General features: G+C 43.8%; 2 protein-coding genes across 2 annotated transcripts in view; both read right to left on the bottom strand.

Annotated features, from left to right (window-relative positions):
• Positions 1-20,064, bottom strand: part of LOC115586709 (cadherin EGF LAG seven-pass G-type receptor 2-like) — a gene marked incomplete at its 3' end in the record, with an annotated part of 196,024 nt that overhangs the window by 58,076 nt on the left and 117,884 nt on the right. The gene's annotated exons all lie outside the window — the stretch shown is intronic.
• LOC115592207 (uncharacterized) lies at positions 1,530-7,016 on the bottom strand. The gene is made up of 2 exons (XM_030434767.1): positions 6,029-7,016; positions 1,530-5,838 (listed from the first exon to the last, which is right to left on the bottom strand). Exons 1-2 carry the CDS (start codon positions 6,777-6,779, stop codon positions 5,150-5,152), a joined length of 1,440 nt encoding a protein of 479 aa, XP_030290627.1. The 5' UTR covers positions 6,780-7,016; the 3' UTR covers positions 1,530-5,149.

Here is a 20,064-nt window from a genome sequence, read left to right as displayed (position 1 = left end):
ATATGGGCTCAGCTGGGCATAAAAACTCTTAGAGTCCTGATTCTATTTTTACTTCTTTTTAACAATTGGTAAATCAATTTTCGCTCCCTAAAGGACTTTTTTTTGAGATACCTTCAAGTTCTAAAATTTTGTCCGGAGCTCATTCCCAGAATTCCCTGCTGTTCCTAAGCCTCTCTCTTCATTAAAGGGGGCAATCTCTTCTATTTATTTAAATATTTATAACCTTCGTCCAGGCTCTTCTACTGTACTTAAAACAGTTTGGGAGACAGACCTGGGAGAGGTGATTCTAGATGATGTCTGGGAGGAGATTTTAAAGAGTACACAAGTCTTCAATCTGTGCTGGACACAGCTTTATGCAAGGTCGAATCCTCCATCGAGCTCACTACACTAAAGCTCGCCTTGCAAACATTTTTGATACAGTGTCTCCCCAATGTGAACAATGTCAACGAGCCACAGCAAATTTACTCACATATGTTTTGGAGCTGTTCCTCTTCGAGTAGATGTTGGTCTGAGATCTTTAGCACATTATCCAGGTAACTGAAAGGGATGTCACTCCCAATGCCTTAACTCAGTGGTTCTCAAATGGTGGGGCGCGGTGAGGTGTCAAGGGGAGCGTGAGAGGCAGGGCAGGATGCGAAGGTCTATTTCCACAGGATACCTGTCCACTGCATTACGTCTCCATCACACCAGAGATAAGTTTCACTTTCACTTTAGTGTATGTGTTAACTTCCAGCAGGTCCGCTGCGCTGCGTGTCTGCTCCGTCCAGCTCCGGCAGTCCGGAGCCCTCTGGCACAGATACGCAGGACTTCTATATATCTAGCGGATGCCGGAGCACGACGCAGCAATTCAGCTGAATTTTGCACCGAGCAGACAGGAAGTCAAGCGCAGAAATAACTATATAATATCCAGTTACTTTTCAAAATAAAACACTCCGTGTTGAAACCTCTAAAATGAGACAAACACAAGCTCTTCTGCTAATCCCTCGGTCAAGAACTATGCAGCAGGAAATATGACGATGCCTACATAGCTCTTGGGTTTACCGTGAACATGGTCGGAAATGAGGAAAGACCTGTTTGTGTTTTATACCTAAAAACTCTGGCAGGACAGCATGAAACCATTTTGATAATCAGGTGATTGTATGCAGAATGCTGCAACTCATACAGTGGTTTATACAGATAAATAAATAAATATTATCAGGTTCTCAATAGCATTTCAATTTGGGGGGGCGTGAAAAAATTTCTGCCCTCTAGGGGGACATGACAAAAAATAACTGAGAACCACTACTTTAACTGCTCTGTTAGGTGTTTGGCCTTTCCCTCTTACTCTTCCCCAGCTAAAATGGAAGTCCCCAGTCCCATCTACCTATACAAACTAGGTTAAGGAGGTGCCTTATTGTCTCCAATTAGAAAAAATCAGACTGACCCTGACTGGCAAGGCTGTCTCATTTGACAAGACCTGGAATCCCTTCCTGTCTTATGTCAATAGCGCAAGATGTCTGATCACGGTGAACTGAGTTCAGTCAGACAACTCACGTTTGAAATGTTTATTAGAAGCAGAACATTGTTAGATTTGTTTTGGCGTCTAGGCTCTGACCTCACCGCTCCCCGCGGATATGTTTACATGAGATATTGGGGAGTGATGATAGAGGTATTTCCCCCTAGACAGAGCCTGCAGGTGGATGCTGGGGTGGTGGTGGGCTGAAAGAGCGGGCGGTGATGCTTGTGCAGAGCAACAGCAGCATTGACGAGCCAGAGGGAGAGAAGCGAAATTCATGCGTTTAAATAACCCGCTCAATAGAGAGGGTGCGTTTGTGGGATGGTCTGTGGAGAGAAGCATATCACGTGTGTATATGGCAGTGAAGCTCGAGTTGACTGCCTGAACTAGCTCGCAGGCGTCGCTTCATTTCAGTCAGACAACTCACGTTTGAAATGTTTATTAGAAGCAGAACATTGTTAGATTTGTTTTGGCGTCTAGGCTCTGACCTCACCGCTCCCCGCGGATATGTTTACATGAGATATTGGGGAGTGATGATAGAGGTATTTCCCCCAAAACTCCACGGATTAGGAGCCCGACGCTTCTGACGTGAGGATCTACTATGTGTGGGCCTGGCACCGCCGCCGTGTGGCCATTCCCCACGAGCATCTCGGCTACGAGGGGAATATACTATCTGGTGAAGCTACTATGTGTGGGCCTGGCACCGCCGCCGTGTGGCCATTCCCCACGAGCACCTCGGCTACAAGGGGAATATACTATCTGGTGAAGCTACTATGTGTGGGCCTGGCGCCGCCGCCGTGTGGCCATTCCCCACGAGCACCTCGGCTACAAGGGGAATATACTATCTGGTGAAGCTACTATGTGTGGGCCTGGCACCGCCGCCGTGTGGCCATTCCCCATGAGCACCTCGGTCATGAAGGGAATATACTATCTAGTGAGCAGCAATCCTCCTGTAAGCGCATTGCAAGACATGCTAAGCTGAATGAATACTAACCCAGCAAACCACCTGATATGCGATAATAGAATTAAACAGCGAGGTAGCTACCAGATTTTTATTGATGCATTTAGAGGGTACTGGAGCTCATGAGCTTTTGTGCAGACAAGATCTCCTTCTTGTGGAGCCTGATGTAGCGTTGGAAGGCTGAGGATGACCAGCGGCCCAGGGATTTTAGCGTCGATGTAGGCAGAAGGAGAGCTGCAGTTGTAGCTGCGCCGATTCTCAGGGAGTGAGGAGAATAGTGTTCTGGGGAAAGACCACAGCTCAGGAAGAGGTCGCGCAGCTTTGAGGAGAACCAAGATCTCGTCATGGGTTTGCAACCATCAGTGATGAACAGCGGTGCCGACCGAGGGGTCGGAGAGCGATGTTGCAGGAATTTCATCATGGAGGAGAAGGGACAAAAAGAAGTGTTAGTCTTAGCAATGATAATTTGGACGCCTTGGCGAGATCTGTCAGACTTTGAGTGTTTCAGAAATATAGAGTACATGTGATCTTCGAAGGTTAAATCAGACAGAGTGAGATCGTGCTGAGGATTAAAGGAGAGAGATCTGGTCGTATATTCACCACACCTGAGAAACCCAAAGAAAGCCATTAGCAGAACCGCTTCCAATAGAACATCGATGTAAGGTGAAAAACACCCTTGTCTTAATCTAGACACCAACTTATGCACCAGTGAAATGGTGAGAGGCAGTCTTTTATCATTGCCTGGAGGACGTGCCTTTTTGAGGCCGTTGAGGAGCAGCTGGATGGAAGGATTCCCGAGAAGGCTCTGGGATGCTGGATCATGGCATCTTAAGTGGAACTGAATCCCGGCTAGCATGGCTTTTATACTTTGCATTTGAAGATTGCGGGACTCAAATGAAAATACAATAAATGCACAAACTACTGAGATGTCTACTGGTATAGGACTAAGGATGAGGTTGGCACAGAAGGAAGAGAAGAAATACCAAGCTGAATCATATGCTTTAATAGTACTTTTTGCTAAACCAAGTCTCATGTATTTGGAGGCAGAGGAAAGGAGATCCTGCAGAGGCTTGGACGTACTTAATCTAGAGTCATCTGACTGAATGGCGGGCAAGGCGTGCTGGAGGGCTTGGCCTGGGGACACATAGTTTTGAACTCCTGAAATTTAAAGCGGGAGAGAGCATCAGCTACACAATTTTCATGACCAGGAATGAAGGTAGCTCGCAGAATGAAGTTGTTTAGAACGCATGTCCAAGTTAAGCGTCGCATGAGACTGTTAATTATTGGTATTTTAGAGCGCCCCTTGTTGATTATTTGTACTGTAGCAGCGTTGTCACAAAACACCATGATTTGTTTCCTGGTCCATCTACTGCTCCATAGCGAACAAGCGACGACGATAGGGTAAAGCTCATGAAGAGCAGTGGATTTGGATTCGTTACGAAGGGACTGCATTTCAGGTGGCCAGACGTCTGCGAACCATTCGTTGTTGTAAAACCCCCCAAAACCAACTGAAGGGGCCGCATCTGTGAAAAACTGGAGGGAATCTGAAGACTCCACGAAGTCATTGTAAAAGAAGGAAATGCCGTTCCATTCATCACATAACAAGCCCCAGAACCGCAGATCTGAGCGACAGCCTTCATCTAAAACTACGATGTCATTTAGATTTTGAACGGAATTAGCCAATTCTAGCAAGCGTGATACAAAAGAACGACCTTGTGGAATGATACGCATAGCAAAGTTAAGATGCCCTAATAGAGATAAAAGATCTCTTTTAGAGAGAAAAGCAGCGTTAGACCAGGATTTGATAGCTTCTCTGATGCGAGTCAACTTGTCTTGTGGCAGAGATGCTTGCATTAGCATGCTATCAAGCGTGATGCCGAGAAATTCTAAGCGCATGCTAGGGCCTATTGTTTTCTCTTCTGAAAGAGGTACACCTAACTCATGGAAAAGGCTTTTGACTATGGAGATGCTGCGAGCTGGCGGGGATGAGGGAAAGTCAACTACCAAAAAATCGTCCAGAAGATGCAAGACGAAAGGGAGTTTGCAGATGTTGTAGAGGATCCAGCATAATGCTTCTGACAGGGTGTCAAAAATGCGAGGGCTACTGCGGCAACCAAATGTCAATTTAACCGAGAAGTACAACTTGGAACGCCATTTTACACCGAAAAGATGCCATTGCGAGGGATGTAGTGGCATGACTTTGAAGGCATCTACGATGTCTGCTTTCCCCAGCCATGCACCAACCCCTGCTGACTTAATCATCTGCACAGCATTATCTACAGAGGCGTAGAACAAGGAAAAGGGCTCTTGAGGGATTAAGCTATTTATACTCGGAATGAAAGAATTATGAGGAGCTGAGAGATCAATGATGAGACGTTTTTTGTTTGAATATTTCCTGGTAGCAACACCTATTGGGCTTACTCTGAAGATGGAAAAGGGGGAATTTGACAATGGACCTATCATGTAGCCCTTTTTCACCTCTTTTGCTAGGAGCTCATCTACCATTTCTGGCTCCTTGAGAGCGGACTGCAGGTTCTTAAAGACATGGGTCGCTTTTGGGAGCCAGCATAGACCTGCTAGGAATCCTTGGACTAGCCCAGTAATGAGATAATTGACAAAGCATCTGTTAGGGTGATTTGAAAGAGCTTTGGAGAGAGCTGGAACATTCACTGGAGTCGAAGGATGCTTCTCGTTTATTTCCCCGATTTTGCAGGACGAAGCCTCCGGGGACACACAGAGCGTGGGTGGCTGTCTCCACACCAGCTACACACATGCATAAATTTACAATTAGGATAAGTACAAACATTCTCATTGAAATTAATGCAGGTAGGAGTCTTGAATCCTGAAGGAAAAAATACCTGTCGCTTTGGAGGATGATTTACCTGATTTAACACAGGATTTTTTGGCTGAGGCTTCGGGGTAGACAGATCTTGAAAAGCGGTTCTTGGACAGAGGGAGGTTGTGTGGGAGAAGGAACCACAGATAGAGCAGGCTAGAGTTTTATGCCCAGTAAAATGTCTGCTGATTAGGGGCAGGTCGACTACGGACCAATCCAGTCTCTGATTGAATTTCTGAATGTACATGGCAGCTTTGGCGGAGAAGGATTTGTGGTATTCATAAAAGAGAGAACCACCGTATGAGAGACCAAGGTCTGAGATTATAGCCAAATAGGTGTCAAGTTCTTCCCTGCGTTGTGGATATTTCTCGCATATGGTGTCTCTGAAGACACCAAAGGCAACATTGAATTCTGCCATAGTTAGAGTTTTTGACAGTCTTGGATCGCTATCTTTGAGAACTACGGAAAAATCCCCGCAGTCCACAAATCTTTTGTCGGCAGATTCAGAACCGCATAACAGAATCTTCACCAGATTTACGTCCTGGCCTGTTAAATGAGAGCAGATATATATGTATATATATATATATACATATATACATATATATATTTAAATGTATACATTTCTATAGGACTTCCTGATATTAAATCATTAATAGAACAGAGTTTGCAAATAAATGATATTCTTTTAATTAAACGTATGCCTATAGATCCTCAGATAAAGATTAATAATAATTACCTGTTAGAATTTGATTCCTGAGGGAATCAGGAATTGCGGCTGCAGGGGGCAGGAACCGAGAGCCCATGGTTGGAGCTGGAACTGCAGTTCCCAGACTCCTTTGGGGTGTGACGTCAGCAGGGAGCGGGGCAGCGAGAGCCGTGTCAGAAGTTGAAGCTGATGGGCCCGTGTTGTTAATGTTAGGAGCGGAGGAGTTCGCGATTTCCAGGGAATGTATTCTGGAATTCATAACATTGAGTGCTGATTTCACTTCGAGAAGAGATGACAGGATGGCTGCTTCGTTAGAGGTGCCGGGTTGTGACTGCTTAGGTCTTTTAATGGGAATATTGACCGCGGGTCTTGGAGCGTCTGGTTGAGGAGCAGAGCGCCTCTTTGCCGCAGCTTTGCCTTTGGAAGGAGGATGAGCGGCGCCTGAGTTTAACTCTTGGGTACCGGCGGGGTTTTCTTGAACTTGAAGGTAGTTGAAGAGTTCTTCGTGGTTGAGGCCGGATGGAACTGGGATGTTGCGGGCGTATAACGCCTCCAGGATGCGGTGCACCGGCCATCCGGCGAGTCGTTTGCGGGTGGTGCGAGAGCTGCGGCGCAGACGAGGGGCATCCGATTCATTCCCGGAGTGAACCTCAGCAGACTGAGCCTGGGTTTCGGGGATGACCCCGACTTCTTCCTCCGAGGACGGAGACTCACTCCCCAAGTCGGAGATAGTGAGAGACATAGCGATCAGCAGAGCCAGGAGGTAAGATAGCAATCGCATGAGCAATTATAGCAGTGTCTATGATTTTGAGAAGCGCTGAAAGAGCGGGCGGTGATGCTTGTGCAGAGCAACAGCAGCATTGACGAGCCAGAGGGAGAGAAGCGAAATTCATGCGTTTAAATAACCCGCTCAATAGAGAGGGTGCGTTTGTGGGATGGTCTGTGGAGAGAAGCATATCACGTGTGTATATGGCAGTGAAGCTCGAGTTGACTGCCTGAACTAGCTCGCAGGCGTCGCTTCATTACTGCAATTCTGACCTTGTGTGTGTGAGTGTGTGTGTTTTTTTTAATCTCTCTTTCCCTTTAATATTATTATTTACTTATTTTTTTATTTCTAATGTATTTATTGATTTTTTTATTGATTTATATTGTTATTCTCTGCCAACTTAGATAATGTGCTTCTTTATTGGTCTTATTTATTTATCAATCTTTTTAAATTTTTCTATTAGTATCACATGTATGATTTATTTTATCTGTTCATTTACTTGTTTATTTATTTGGTTTTTTTTCTCTCTTCTTTTATCAACCCAACGTTTTTGTTTGTTTTTCTTTGCCTTGTAACACGTGTGTCCATCTGTTGGGGCTCTGTGCCGGAGGGGTGGAGGTGGTACCGGTTCTGTGGTATGTTTCTATCTGTAATTACTATTGTCTGGAGAACTACAGTTTTTTTTTTTATTAAGTAAAACTCAATAAACAGAAAAAAAGAACTGGGGAGTTTATTTCACTGAAAGAAGAGCAAAGAACGACACTGAAGACTTTTCTTCATTGGAAAACACGTTTTCACCAGTCTCTCCCGACTGACTTCAGCAAGAGTTTGATTGTAGGAGTTTGTATTTTCTAATGACAGAATAAAATCAGAGAATTACAGCTTCAACAGTTAAATATTAAGCTCATCATCGTGTTTATAGGACATAAAGTAAATTCTTTACCGTTGCAACAGCTGTTGTACGGGGGGTCCTTGTGTCCACCGCCTCCACATCCAGGACGTACCACTCCTTCTCTTCTTTGTCCAGCTCTGCTTTTGTCTTGATGGCTCCACTGGCGTCGACGGAGAACAGGTTGGTTTGTTTTTTCAGCGTGTAGGAGACGTTGTAAAGGTTACTTCCTGAGGAGGCGAAGACCGTCCCCACCATCGTCCCCACAGTCTGGTGCTCAGGTATGCTGAAGTTGTAGGAGGAGCTCCCGAAGGCCACGCCCTCCACAAAACTGACGACCCTCAGATTGACCACGACACGGGCTGCAGGAAACATCCAGTTCATACAGGAAATACTACAACCACCATCCATAACTTTATATTGTAGGGAAATGTTTAACAGAACAAACACAACTACATGCTGCTTCCTGTCACACTGACCTGTGGAGCTCAGGGGAGGCTCGCCGTGGTCTTCAGCCATGGCCGTCAGCACCAGTGTGGTGTCCTCTTTGACATCAGCAAGGTCAGAGGTCAAGGTCACAGCCCCAGTCGTACTGTCTAAAGCCAAATATGGGGAACTTCCTGCAGAGAAACTGCATCAGCAGAGGGAAAAAACATCTTTAAAAACATAAACATAAACAAAAAACTATTACTATTGACTTTGACCTGTAAGTTGGACTCAGGCTCTTTAAGCCACATCACAGTCTGAACTGACCTGTAGGTAATGCGCGAGTTGTCCCCGGCGTCTTTGTCGGTGGCCTCCAGCGTCAGCAGCAGCTTGCCTTTCTCTGCGTCCTTCAGCAGGATGCTGCTGACGTAGCTGCTGGAGCTGAACTCAGGTTTGTTGTCATTGACGTCAGTGAGGCTCACTCTGATGGTGGTGATGTTCTGGTGAACAGGAGACATATGTGAGATAATGATGTTTGGACTGTAACTTCAGTTTGTACTTTATTATACTTAAATACACAGACTTTTCGTTCAGTTCCTTTATGATGTTGGTTATGTTAGTGGATGTATAATCATATAAAAAATGCTTGTTATCTTTTTATGAGACTTTTTGAACAGAAAATGTGCAACACCAGAAATGGCAGCTGTACATAACATTTCCCGCCCCTTCCCTTTAAAAGCCAATCGAATACTTCATCACTGTCGAACTTGGAAAGATATCAGCCAATTATGTTGTGTTGATGATTCAATACAGTACGACATTTGGTGCAGCTGCAGACGGAATCAAACTAGAAGAGGTTTACATAGTTCTCCTCTTTACCGATGGAATGCAGGATTACCAAGGATGGTGTGGTTATTCAGGAAGGTGGGAAACAGGTGTTTTAAAAAATTTTTGGGGGCAAAGAAAACACATTTTGTAATTGCTTTTTAGTCAGATTTAGCTGTTGATTCCATACACACAGTTTTTTTATCCAGTTGACCATTTAAAGTTAATTGACATAAGGGTCTGGTCTTGGTAGCCCAAGATAACTAAATGTTGCCCAAATGGCTGCCAAATGGCGAGAAAGGGCTTTGCTCTCACCTCTCTCTGTGGGGTGCCGTTGTCTGAGGCCTTCACAAACAGCTCATAAGTTTCCCTGCTCTCCCGATCCAGAGCTCCGACAGCAAGCAACGTCCCATCCTGCAACACATCACATGACTCAGAGCCAGAGCACCAACACAGTACAGGTTAAATATATTTGCACAATCCTCTCTAGCCTCACCTCTCTGAATCTGAAGAGTGGGTGAGGAGAGGAGAGGGAGAGGGTGACCTCTCCATTGGGGCCGAGGTCGGCGTCCGTGGGCACAATGGTGACAATGTCTCCTGGATTGTCCTCGGTGTAGTTGCCCTCGGAGATCTGTAGGGGGTCCGCGATAGTTGGGAACTGTGGGTTGTTGTCGTTGTAGTCCAGGACAGTGATGTTGAGCTGAGCTGTGGCACTCAGACCGTCTGTGGCCTGATCCACCGCCACCACCTGAAGACAGATGAGGAGGACAACACAGGATCAACTGAGTGAGGAGACATGATTTGACCTGTTTCAGCTGCCTACAGTACCAGGATCTTAGTACTGTTTACAACAAAATCAAAATATGTCTCAAATTAAAAATCACAACTTGAGAACCGATGGAGGAGGACTTTCATATTCACATCTTCCACACTAATAATAATACTTATTATACCTCTAATACATAGTTGTCCTTTGTCTCTCTGTCCAGAGTAACGTTGTTCTTCAGTGTCACCACACCCTGTTTGTTGATGTCAAAGATATCGCTGGTGTAGACGAAGTCACCATTGGAGAATCCACCCTGAGGAAAAGACATGATTGAAGGGTGTTATACACATTTTCTGTATTGTGTATCAACTTCTCTTTTCTTGTTTGGTCAAAAAGGCTTCAAAGGTCAAAAACTCACCAGGAGTCTTCAAGGCTGGGTGCAGTAGAGCTTTATTTGCCAGCAGACAGAAGTTCTAAGCATTAAGTGCCTTCTTTTAAACCCAAAAAATTGGGAGTGTTCCCATGGCCTCATTGCCTCAACCAATCCCTCCTCTCTCCTACTTCTGCTGACATGTAGCTGCACAAAGCTGTGCCTTGCTGCAGTGCATGACTGGTATTTTTAAAAAAACAGGTACTGTCCTCAGCATGCACCATTAGCTCTTAGTGACTCTGGCCTCAGGCTTTTTAACAACCAGGTTCCCCTCTTGATATATCACATTATATCTCATCACACTTTGCACTGCATTTTAAAGAAATAATAAAAGTGTTGTATATTTGTTTACATGATTTCATTCATACATTTGTGGTTACATTTTCACACTTGTCATCACATTCACAATACAGTAGCTGTAATCAGTAGGTGCAATTCAATTCAATCAACTGGAACAGAGTAGTATGTTTCAACATCTCCTTCTAGGGCTGAAACGATTCATCGAGTTACTCGATTAACTCGATTATAAAAATTCCTCGAGGCAATAACTCTGCCTCGAAGCCTCGTTAAATTCTTATGACGCGCACTATACGCGCAGGGATCTGATTGTTCCACACGGACCGCTGTTCAGGAAGCACACCAGCGCGTCATACATGTTGAATTTAGCTGGCTGGCACAATTTAGCTCTGTATTTGTAGTGATGTGATGCGGTTTGTTTGACTAGATATGATGTTTAGCTTTGATGTTTTTAACCTCTTCAACCCGAGCTGCGCATGTTGCATTATACACCTTATAAGAGCATGCTAACCATGTAGCAACATATTAATGCAGCACACCAACTTAATGGGAAGAAGCTCGGCTAAACGCTCATGATAATCATTTTCACCTTATCGAAACTCATTTCAGACACCAAGCAACTAAAGGAGCACGTAGAAAAAACACGCTATTGGCGCATGTCAGAAAAAATCGGCTTTAGCGATTACGCTACTTTATGCTAACGCTACATACAGCATGTCATATGAAAGCTGGCACTCTACGAATTTCAACGGTAAACGTCTCATCACTCCGCGCCCAAAACTCACTGAAACAGCCGCCGAAGAAGAGCAAAAATAAACATCACTTTATACAGACATGATCATGAATTACGTGCTACATTGGCTGTTTTGTGATTATAAACTCTGTTTGAGTGCATTACACCGCCTCCACCGGCTAATCCAATGTGTCTGTGTCACTTTGAAATGATTCCTGACAGTTCAGGATAAGTTTCGGTTCCAGGAGGACCCTAGTCTTCCCACACAGTGTATTTGCCTCCTTGTGATTGGCGGATTAGTGTGGTTATCATGGATTTGGGGACTGAAGACAGAAAAAGTCTTATTTATAATTCATTTATTTTATTTGTTTATAATTGTTTTATTTACATTTATTTTTTATAAATTGTACACATTGTGTGACTGTTTGGCTTGATATTTTATATTCATTCCTTGTTCTCAGGTGGGTAATTTGCAGAAGGTGCAATCCTTTTTTTGTAACGTTGTATTAAGAAAACAAAACCAAGGCCAAATGGCCTTTACTATTTAAGTTTGTATTCACAGTTTTACATGGTATACATGTTTTACAGTAAGTTGATTTAACTGTATTGTTGTTTAATTATTGGCACTGGCACTTAATAAATGGGCTTAGTTTTGGAGCCAAATGTTGGAGTTGGAATGAATACCTCTGTTTTTTTGAGAAATGCTTGATCATTTTACAGCCACATCATTTTCGTTATGCATTATTTGTTTTGGTTGTTTAAAAATGCGGTAAAAAAATTATCCGATTACTCGATTAATCGATCGATAAAGTGCTAGATTAATCGATTACAAAAAGAATCGATAGCTGCAGCCCTATCTCCTTCATACTTGATTATCCCTAATTTCTTACTTTTATCATTATAACAGTTATTATCAGTTATCATTAGTCACTAGCTACTTACTGTGGTTACATTATACTACAGCTGGATTCACTGTTCACTAGGGGTGCAACAACTACTTGACAAATAGTCGACTTCTAAATTAGTCAATGAATATTTAAGTAGTCGACTAGTCCTTAGTTATATGTGTGATGGGACCCACTGATGAAGTCTTTGTTGTCTCTCTCTTACTCTACACCCTCCATTCCTTCAACTTCTAATCTTCAAGGGCTCCTCTCCATCTTCCCCACGGGGCTGCCTGCCCTCAAGATCTCTTCTTCTGGGCCTAACAGCTGCGGAGAGCTGCAAGCTCCATTTGCAGCAGGCCCAAAGAACTTCTCCTCACTGCAGCGACACAAGGTCCTGCTAGTATTCCAGATCAGTAAGCACCAGCAGCTGCGACGCAAAGCTTGCCAGCTAACTTCACAATCTGAGGAACACCGAGTGAGTTAGCACTGAGCTGCTATCCTGCAAAGGAAAGGAGCGAACCGTTTCCTCCTCTGCTGACTTTCATCAGACCTTGCACAGCAAGAACAGCATTGTTCAACACAGGAATCCCAACCTTCTCCTGCAACCACCAGCACCTTTTCTTCAAAGACGTTGAATTGGGCTTAGATAGCATAGCATAGTACAGCTAAGCACAGGACTATAAACTCTGGTTGATGTAATGCACATGTGTTCGAATTATGTTTGTTCACGGTTTTGGTGTTATTGTGATCTCAGGTCAGGTTATTGGTAGTTTACTTTCCTAGAAGGCTAATTCGATGTTAGTCGAATGATGCTACACGTGTTTTCATCTTTGTGTAGAATAAAGACTTTGAACCTTCTTGCCGTATTATTAATATTGTTAAAGGCAGAATGTTGCCAACCCCTTCACTGTCAAGAACTCCAAAATCCTTCAACCACTACTAGCTGTTATGGTAAATTTGGTTGTAGTTGTTAAGTTAATTATTAATCCAAGTTATAAACAGTTTAGTACCTTTTTATGAGACCGATTTTGTACATTTGCTATCTTTTCCCTTCTTCAAGGGTGGTGCCCTGAGGTGATCTAATGTAAATTGGATCATATTATTTATCATAACTAATAACTATCTCTGATTGTTATTGATTTGATTTAATGTTGCATAAACGCTATTTAATTGTGCCTTTTGTAATGCAAGGCCCAACATGTGTGTATTCCACCGCATGCAATGCCACGCTAAACAATGTTTCACTGTAGCCAACTGAACTAGCTCAGAGTGAGATATCTCACTTTTCCCAACTAGTTGACGCCCTGACATTACATGTGGCCAGGAACAGGAGCAACATCGAAGTGCCTAAAGCGACGCCAACATAAAATAAAAGGTCCAAAGTCTGGGAACATTGCATCCTGGACACAACAAAGAAAATAGTCACATGCAGAATTTGTAAGATGAAACTCACGCTGCATTCTACCTCAGCAATGCAGTGTTTCCAACACATTGACTAATACGTGCTAGTGCGCCCCAGGATTGACACGGACCGCCTTATATTGCGTTTCATTAGTTTGTTTTTTTAAGGCTACTTAACAACTCAGCGTATGCGTTCAGCTGCATTTCCTTTCCCTGATCTCCATCCGTCTCTCTTTCACTCATGCGTGTCACACACTAATATACACTATATTGCCAAAAGTATTCACTCACCAATCCAAATAATTGAAATCAGGAGTTCCAATCACTTCCATGGTCACAGGTCAAAGAAAGCACCTAGGCATGCAGACTGTTTCTACAAACATTTGTGAAAGAATGGATCGCTCTCAGGAGCTCAGTGAATTCCAGCGTGGTACAGTGATAGGATGCCACCTGTGCAACAAGTCTAGTCGTAAAATCTCCTCACTCCTAAATATTCCACAGTCAACTGTAAGTGGTATTATAACAAGGTGGAAGCGATTGGGAACGACACCAACTCAGCCACGAAGTGGTAGGCCACGTGAAATGACGGAGCAGGTTCAGCGGATGCTGAGGCACATAGTGCGCAGTGGTCAGGAAACAGAAAACTTCACGTGGCCTTCAGATTAGCTCAAGAACAGTGCGTAGAGAGCATCATGGAATGGGTTTCCATGGCCGAGCAGCGGAATCCAAGCCATACATCAGCAAGTGCAATGCAAAGTGTCGGATGCAGTGGTGAAAAGCACGCCGTCACTGGACTCTAGAGCAGTGGAGACGTCTTCTCTGGAGTGATGAATCAAGCTTCTCCATCTGGCAAGCTGGGTTTGGCAGTTGCCAGCAGAACGGAACTTGTCTGACTGTACTGTGCCAAGTGTAAAGTTTGGTGGAGAAAGATTATGGCGTGGGGTTATCTTTCAGGAGCTGGGCTTGGCCCCTTAATTTCCAGTGAAAGGAACTCTGACTACTTCAGCATAGCAAGAGATGTTGGACAATTCCCAGCTCCAAACTTTGTGGGAACAGTTTGGGGATGGCCTCTTCCTGTTCCAACATGACTGTGCACCAGTGCACAAAGTAGGTCCATAAAGACATGGAGGAGTTTGGTGTGGATGAACTTGACTGGCCTGCACAGAGTCCTGACCTCAACCCGATAAAACACCTTTGGGATTAATTAGAGCGGAGACTGAGAGCCAGGCCTTACCGTCCAACATCAGTGTGTGACCTCACAAATGTGCTTCTGGAAGAATGGTCAAAAATTCCCATAAACACTCCTAAACCTTGTGGAAAGCCTTCAGAAGAGTTGAAGCTGTTATAGCTGCAAAGGGACCAAGGGATCATATCAAACCCTACGGATTAAGAATGGGATGTCACTTAAGTTCATATGTGTGTCAAGGCAGGTGAGCGAATACTTTTGGCAATATAGTGTATGTATATATGTCATCACAGTCTGATTAGTTCTGAGATCAAACGATTTCAGAGCCTTGTACAAACTCCTCCCGCAAGCAGTTGGACCAATAATGTCACTAACGCGTCTCACACACTTAAATATAATAAATAAGAGCAAATATTTAAATTTAAATATTTAACACACTTTATGTTATGCATGCTGATTATCATGCACAAAATACACTTTTGTTAAAGGAAAGAACATCATTTTATTGCTGCTGCCACTTAAATAAATATAAATAAAAGCCATTGTTTTTGAGCAATTCATAATCTGACTAGTCGACTATCAAAGTAGTCGTTAGTTGCAGCCCTACTGTTCACCAAGTTAATAGCAGCAGGTATCATAAGCTTTGCGAAAACAACATAAAGTATGATCTGAGAAATGACTCACATTTTTATATAATATATAACACTGTGATTATAACACAGCGGTGCCGAGGTCCAAACTGTAAGAGCGACATGAGGAATCATATCATCTGTGTTTCCATCTGATACAAACTTGCAGTCTTTAAATGTATAAGACAAATAAAATGCAAAAGCAAATAAATGGATTTTATTGCATGCGAATCGATAATTAAGGCTGCAATGATGGATGCTTTGGCTCGTGGATGTTAACCAGCAAGAATGAAACCATTACATTTAAGCTGTATTCTACATTAAATATTTTTTTAATCAGCTGCTTGCACTCACCTCGTCCCTGTCAGTGACCTCCAGTGTCAGGATGGACGCACCGCTGGCCAGGTTCTCAAAGACGGCCACGTCATATTTTTCCTTACCGAACACAGGAGGGTTGTTGTTCACGTCCTTCACCTTCACCACCACAGAGCCGTTCCTGACCAGCGAGGGGGTCCCTGCATCAGAGGCCTGAACCATCAGGCTGTACATCTTCACCTCACTGTAGTCCAGAGGCTGGGCCAGCTGCAGAGTCCCACTGGAAGAGTCCAGCTCAAACACAGCAGGGTCTGATGAGGGACTCTGCTGGAGAATACTGTAAGAAACTCTCCCGTTTGCTCCTTCATCTGGGTCCACAGCTGATAGGGTGAGCAAGCTTGTACCCACTGACTCTGTTTCCAACACTTCAACCTGATACTCAGCCGCTGAGAACTCTGGGACGTTATCGTTGACGTCAGACACTTGGACCAGCAGGGAGGCTGTGGCCGACCTGGCTGGACGACCCTGATCTTCAGCCACCACCAGCAGGTTGTATTCTGCCTTGGTCTCCCTGTCAAGTGCAGCAGCCACACTCACCATCCCAGACACAGGATCAATATCGAACCTCCCCTCTCCTCCTCTCAGCGAGTATCTGATCTCCTTGTTGAAGCTGCTGTCTTTGTCTGTAGCTGGTACAACAGTAACATTGGATCCGACCTCTGAGTCCTCTGGGACAGATGTTGTGACAGAACTGGGGGCAAAAACAGGATTGTTGTCGTTGACGTCAGTGACTTGAACCTCCACGACAGCACTGTCACTGTCAACGCCGTCAGAGATGGAAATGGTCACAGAGTAGTTGTGTGGGCCTTCGTCATAGTCGAGTTTCACCTTAGTGGTGAATTCACCGGTGGAGGAGATGGAGAACTTGTCAGAGTGTGTATCAACTCCAAAAGTCACAGGTTTCTCTTCAGGTATCACCTGGAAGTTAACCTGAAGACATGAAGATGAGGAGACGGATGTAAAAATAAATATCCTGAGATATCCCACTTTCGCAACAATTACACCTAAATACAAATCAGCTTTGAATATCAGATGAACAGGTGTGGGTTAAGTGGACACGACTGATCACAGAAACTTACCCTAAGAATCACAACTTGTGGGTCCTGCTCCTCTGCTACAGTGCCACGGTAGACTCTTTGTAAAAACAGAGGTTTTGAGTCACCAGAAGCACGAATGATCACCTGTGCTGCGGTAGAGTGGGATACAGTTCCACCTAGAGGAGAGATGGAGAAAAAATATCATAGTAATTAATTTCTATATTGAGCATGATAAATCTTTTTCTTACTTCTGTAGGTGGAGGTGACTGAATGTGTTTAGGATGAGTCTTAGTACAAGTCTCACAATCTTAGTCAGTATGCTTCAAATAAACCAGACTGTATGACATCTCATCTAACCTCATCTAAAATCTAAATATTTATACCCATTCCAAGTTATTATACAAAGCCACCTCATGGCTGCATCTGACTGCCTCCCAATCACTCTCGAAGATCCATCTGTCTGTAGCCAGTCTTCATAGACGCGATGGGATGAGCCATACAAATGGAAACAATAGCCCTTTTTAGATAGAAAAGGCGGCACATTTGCTCCAAGGTAAGGACGGCAATGTGCCGCCCTGTCTTTCTAAAACGGAGGCGTAATATTCCTCCTTTTCCAAAAGACGTGACGCGAAGCTAGAAGTTGGGCTGTGAACAGTTGACAACAAATTTGTCTTCAAAATAAGAGCTTTACATTGCACCCCATTGGAGTTTAGAACTGAGTTCTTAGCAGGGGGGCTTTTCATTTAAAAGTAGCGACCGTTCCTAGCTTGCTACTACAGCAACAAGTGGGCAACAAAGACAGCTACAGAGACCGAGGAGACGCTGCATCTCCTGGATCTCAGCGGTTATCCAGTTGTTCATCTTAATGTCTGTGAATGAAGTGATGGACTGACTGCTGTGATCAGCTGATTCCTGGTTTTAAAACTCCCCGGCTGTGGGTCTCACTACAGTGCAGGTCATTAACACCTACGCCCACCTCACGCAGAGGCCGGCACATTGACGCCTCAGATTTAGATAGCTGGCAAGGCGAAAATAAATGTACCCTCCGAGGCGGCAAATCGGGGGACCAACACAGACCCCCAATTTGCTGCCTTCTCTCTAAAACTGCAGACCTAGCTGCCAAAAGGACGGGCAAATTGGCGGCTCAGTTAGCTCAGTTGGTAGAGCAGGCGTCCCATGTACTGAGGCTCTGCGGGTTCGACTCCCGGCCTGGATCCCTTTGCTGCGTGTCACTCCCCCTCTCTCTCACCCTGTTTCCTGTTACCCTCTTCAGCTGTACTGCCAATAAAAGCTAGAAAGGCCAAAACAAAAACAAAAAAAAGCATGTTTGAAAGAAGACATCAGTCATGAAAAGTTGGAGCTGATACAGTTACGTGGGTGTGATAACAACTTCATGACCACAAAGAATTCAATTGTACCAAAGGTGAAGTGCCCAACGTATCCCTTCTGGCTGAGAATCAGTTGTTGGACTTTTCAGCCCACAGAGAGCATTTTAATCCAAGTACCCTGTGCCTTGTGTTATCTACAGGGACTGAATAATCACTCTGAGCCATTCACATGATAAATAATGGTTTATATGGCTTAAAAAGTGTGATTCAGTGCTACTTCTGGTTGTGCTGAATACTACGTGAAATACTGTTCAGACCTACCATCTCTGGCTGTTATGTAGAGGGGGAACTCCAAAATGCTGTTTTCAACCAGGGGAATTACTTTAGCCAGGGTGATCGTTCCAGTTTTGTCTTCAATGGAGAAGTAGCCGTCAGTGTTCCCAAAGTCGATTGAGTACGTGATCTGTCCATTTGTGCCATCGTCAACGTCTGCTGCTTCAACCTTAGTGTGAAATTATACAAATCATCATCCTAACAGCGATTTTAACAATGTAAAATAAAAGCGACATGGCAACAAGCTGTAAACGTTACATGTTGAAGTTTACAAGAAAAAAACAAAAACAGAGTGACGCCAAGATCGAAAAGTGGCCGAAGGTATGTCAATTGCTGCTAAGTGGCATATACTGATCCCTTGACTGGTATACTGATACTTGGAGTGGTATGTTTCTGGTATTCCACCAACACATAACGGTATGTGCCACTTGAGACTGTTATGACATTGAAAGAATGTTGGGTGGGTACCGTTGACTCGATAGCAGAAACTTTGACCCAACTAACCAAACAATACTGACAAGATTTCTTTCTAAGGAGAACAAAATAATGCAGTACTGCATATAAATGGAATATAAATATCTATTTCGCGGAACATTAACCAGTGTAGCATAGTATGTATCATGTTCACTGTACTTCGAATGTCCAGAATAAGCCACTAATAAAGGAAAATATTACCTGCATAGACATTGTGATATTTTATGACACATGGAAGTTTTGCTGTGAACTGTTTTATGTCTGGCTCAATGTGATAAGAACTTGTAAATCCAGCGTATTTTTGAGCATCGATATATATCAACTGATCCATTGGTATAGGCCTTTGGGTATTATACTGGCTAAATTTGGGTATGTGTCTATTTGGTCTTTCTCGTTATAAGCAACTTGTTCTAGTCATTCAAAGTACAGTGAACATGATTCATAATATCCCGCAATGGTAAATGTTCTGCGATGCAGATTTTATATGAAGTAATGTATTGTGTTCTCCTAATAAAGAGATTGTATGAAAAAGTATTGTTTTGGGGCGCCGTTTAGCTCAGTTGGTAGAGCGCGCGCCCTATGTGCCAAGGCTCAGCAGCGGACCCGGGTTTGAGTCCCGACCCGGGTCCCTTTGCTGCGTGTCACTCCCCCTCTCTCTCTCCCTGTTTCCTGTCATATCTTCAGCTGACCTATCAATAAAGCCATAAAAGGCCAAAAAAAAAAAATAAAGTATTGTTTGGTTGGTTGGCTCATATTTTCTGTTATCCAATGGTCAGACTGGCTATGGTGGCTGGGAAAAACATTAGCCACGTTAGCTAAGGCTAGCTCTTCCATTAGCTTTGAGTAGTTTATAGGCAGAGATTTAGACATATTATTTTACTATCATATCGCAAGAATCCCAAGAGTAATTACTTTATATATTCCTGCATGCCAACAACAGAACATACAACAGAAATGCATAAATTCCTTTATTTATGGCAATGTGTTAAGTTGGCATTGTCAATAAAGACTAGAAAACTTCATACATTTACAACAGTACTTACTATAAAACCAGTCCAATGGCATTATATCTGCATATTCATCAGGGGGCAGTACACATCCAACAGTCTTTCAATGGCATAACAGTCTCAAGTGGCACATACCGCCACGTGTCGGTGGAATACTAGCGGAATATCAGCGACATACCACTCCAAGGGTCGGTTACAGTCTAGGGACCAGGGCTGTAAACTAACTTTGTGGCTCACCTGCCAAGGGGACCGGTAGATGAAAGAATCTACCGGCCAA

The sequence above is a fragment of the Sparus aurata genome, chromosome 1, assembly GCF_900880675.1.
Source record: "Sparus aurata chromosome 1, fSpaAur1.1, whole genome shotgun sequence".
Taxonomy (NCBI): Eukaryota; Metazoa; Chordata; class Actinopteri; order Spariformes; family Sparidae; genus Sparus; species Sparus aurata.
This window is presented reverse-complemented; position numbering and strand designations above follow the sequence as displayed.

Bases quoted from the DNA above. Each gene is read 5' to 3' on its own strand.
- LOC115592207 (XM_030434767.1), bottom strand. From the start codon at position 6,779: ATGCGATTGCTATCTTACCTCCTGGCTCTGCTGATCGCTATGTCTCTC. The intron at 5,839-6,028 runs GTAATTATTATT...CTCATTTAACAG, and splicing joins CAGGAATCAAATTCTAACAG to GCCAGGACGTAAATCTGGTG.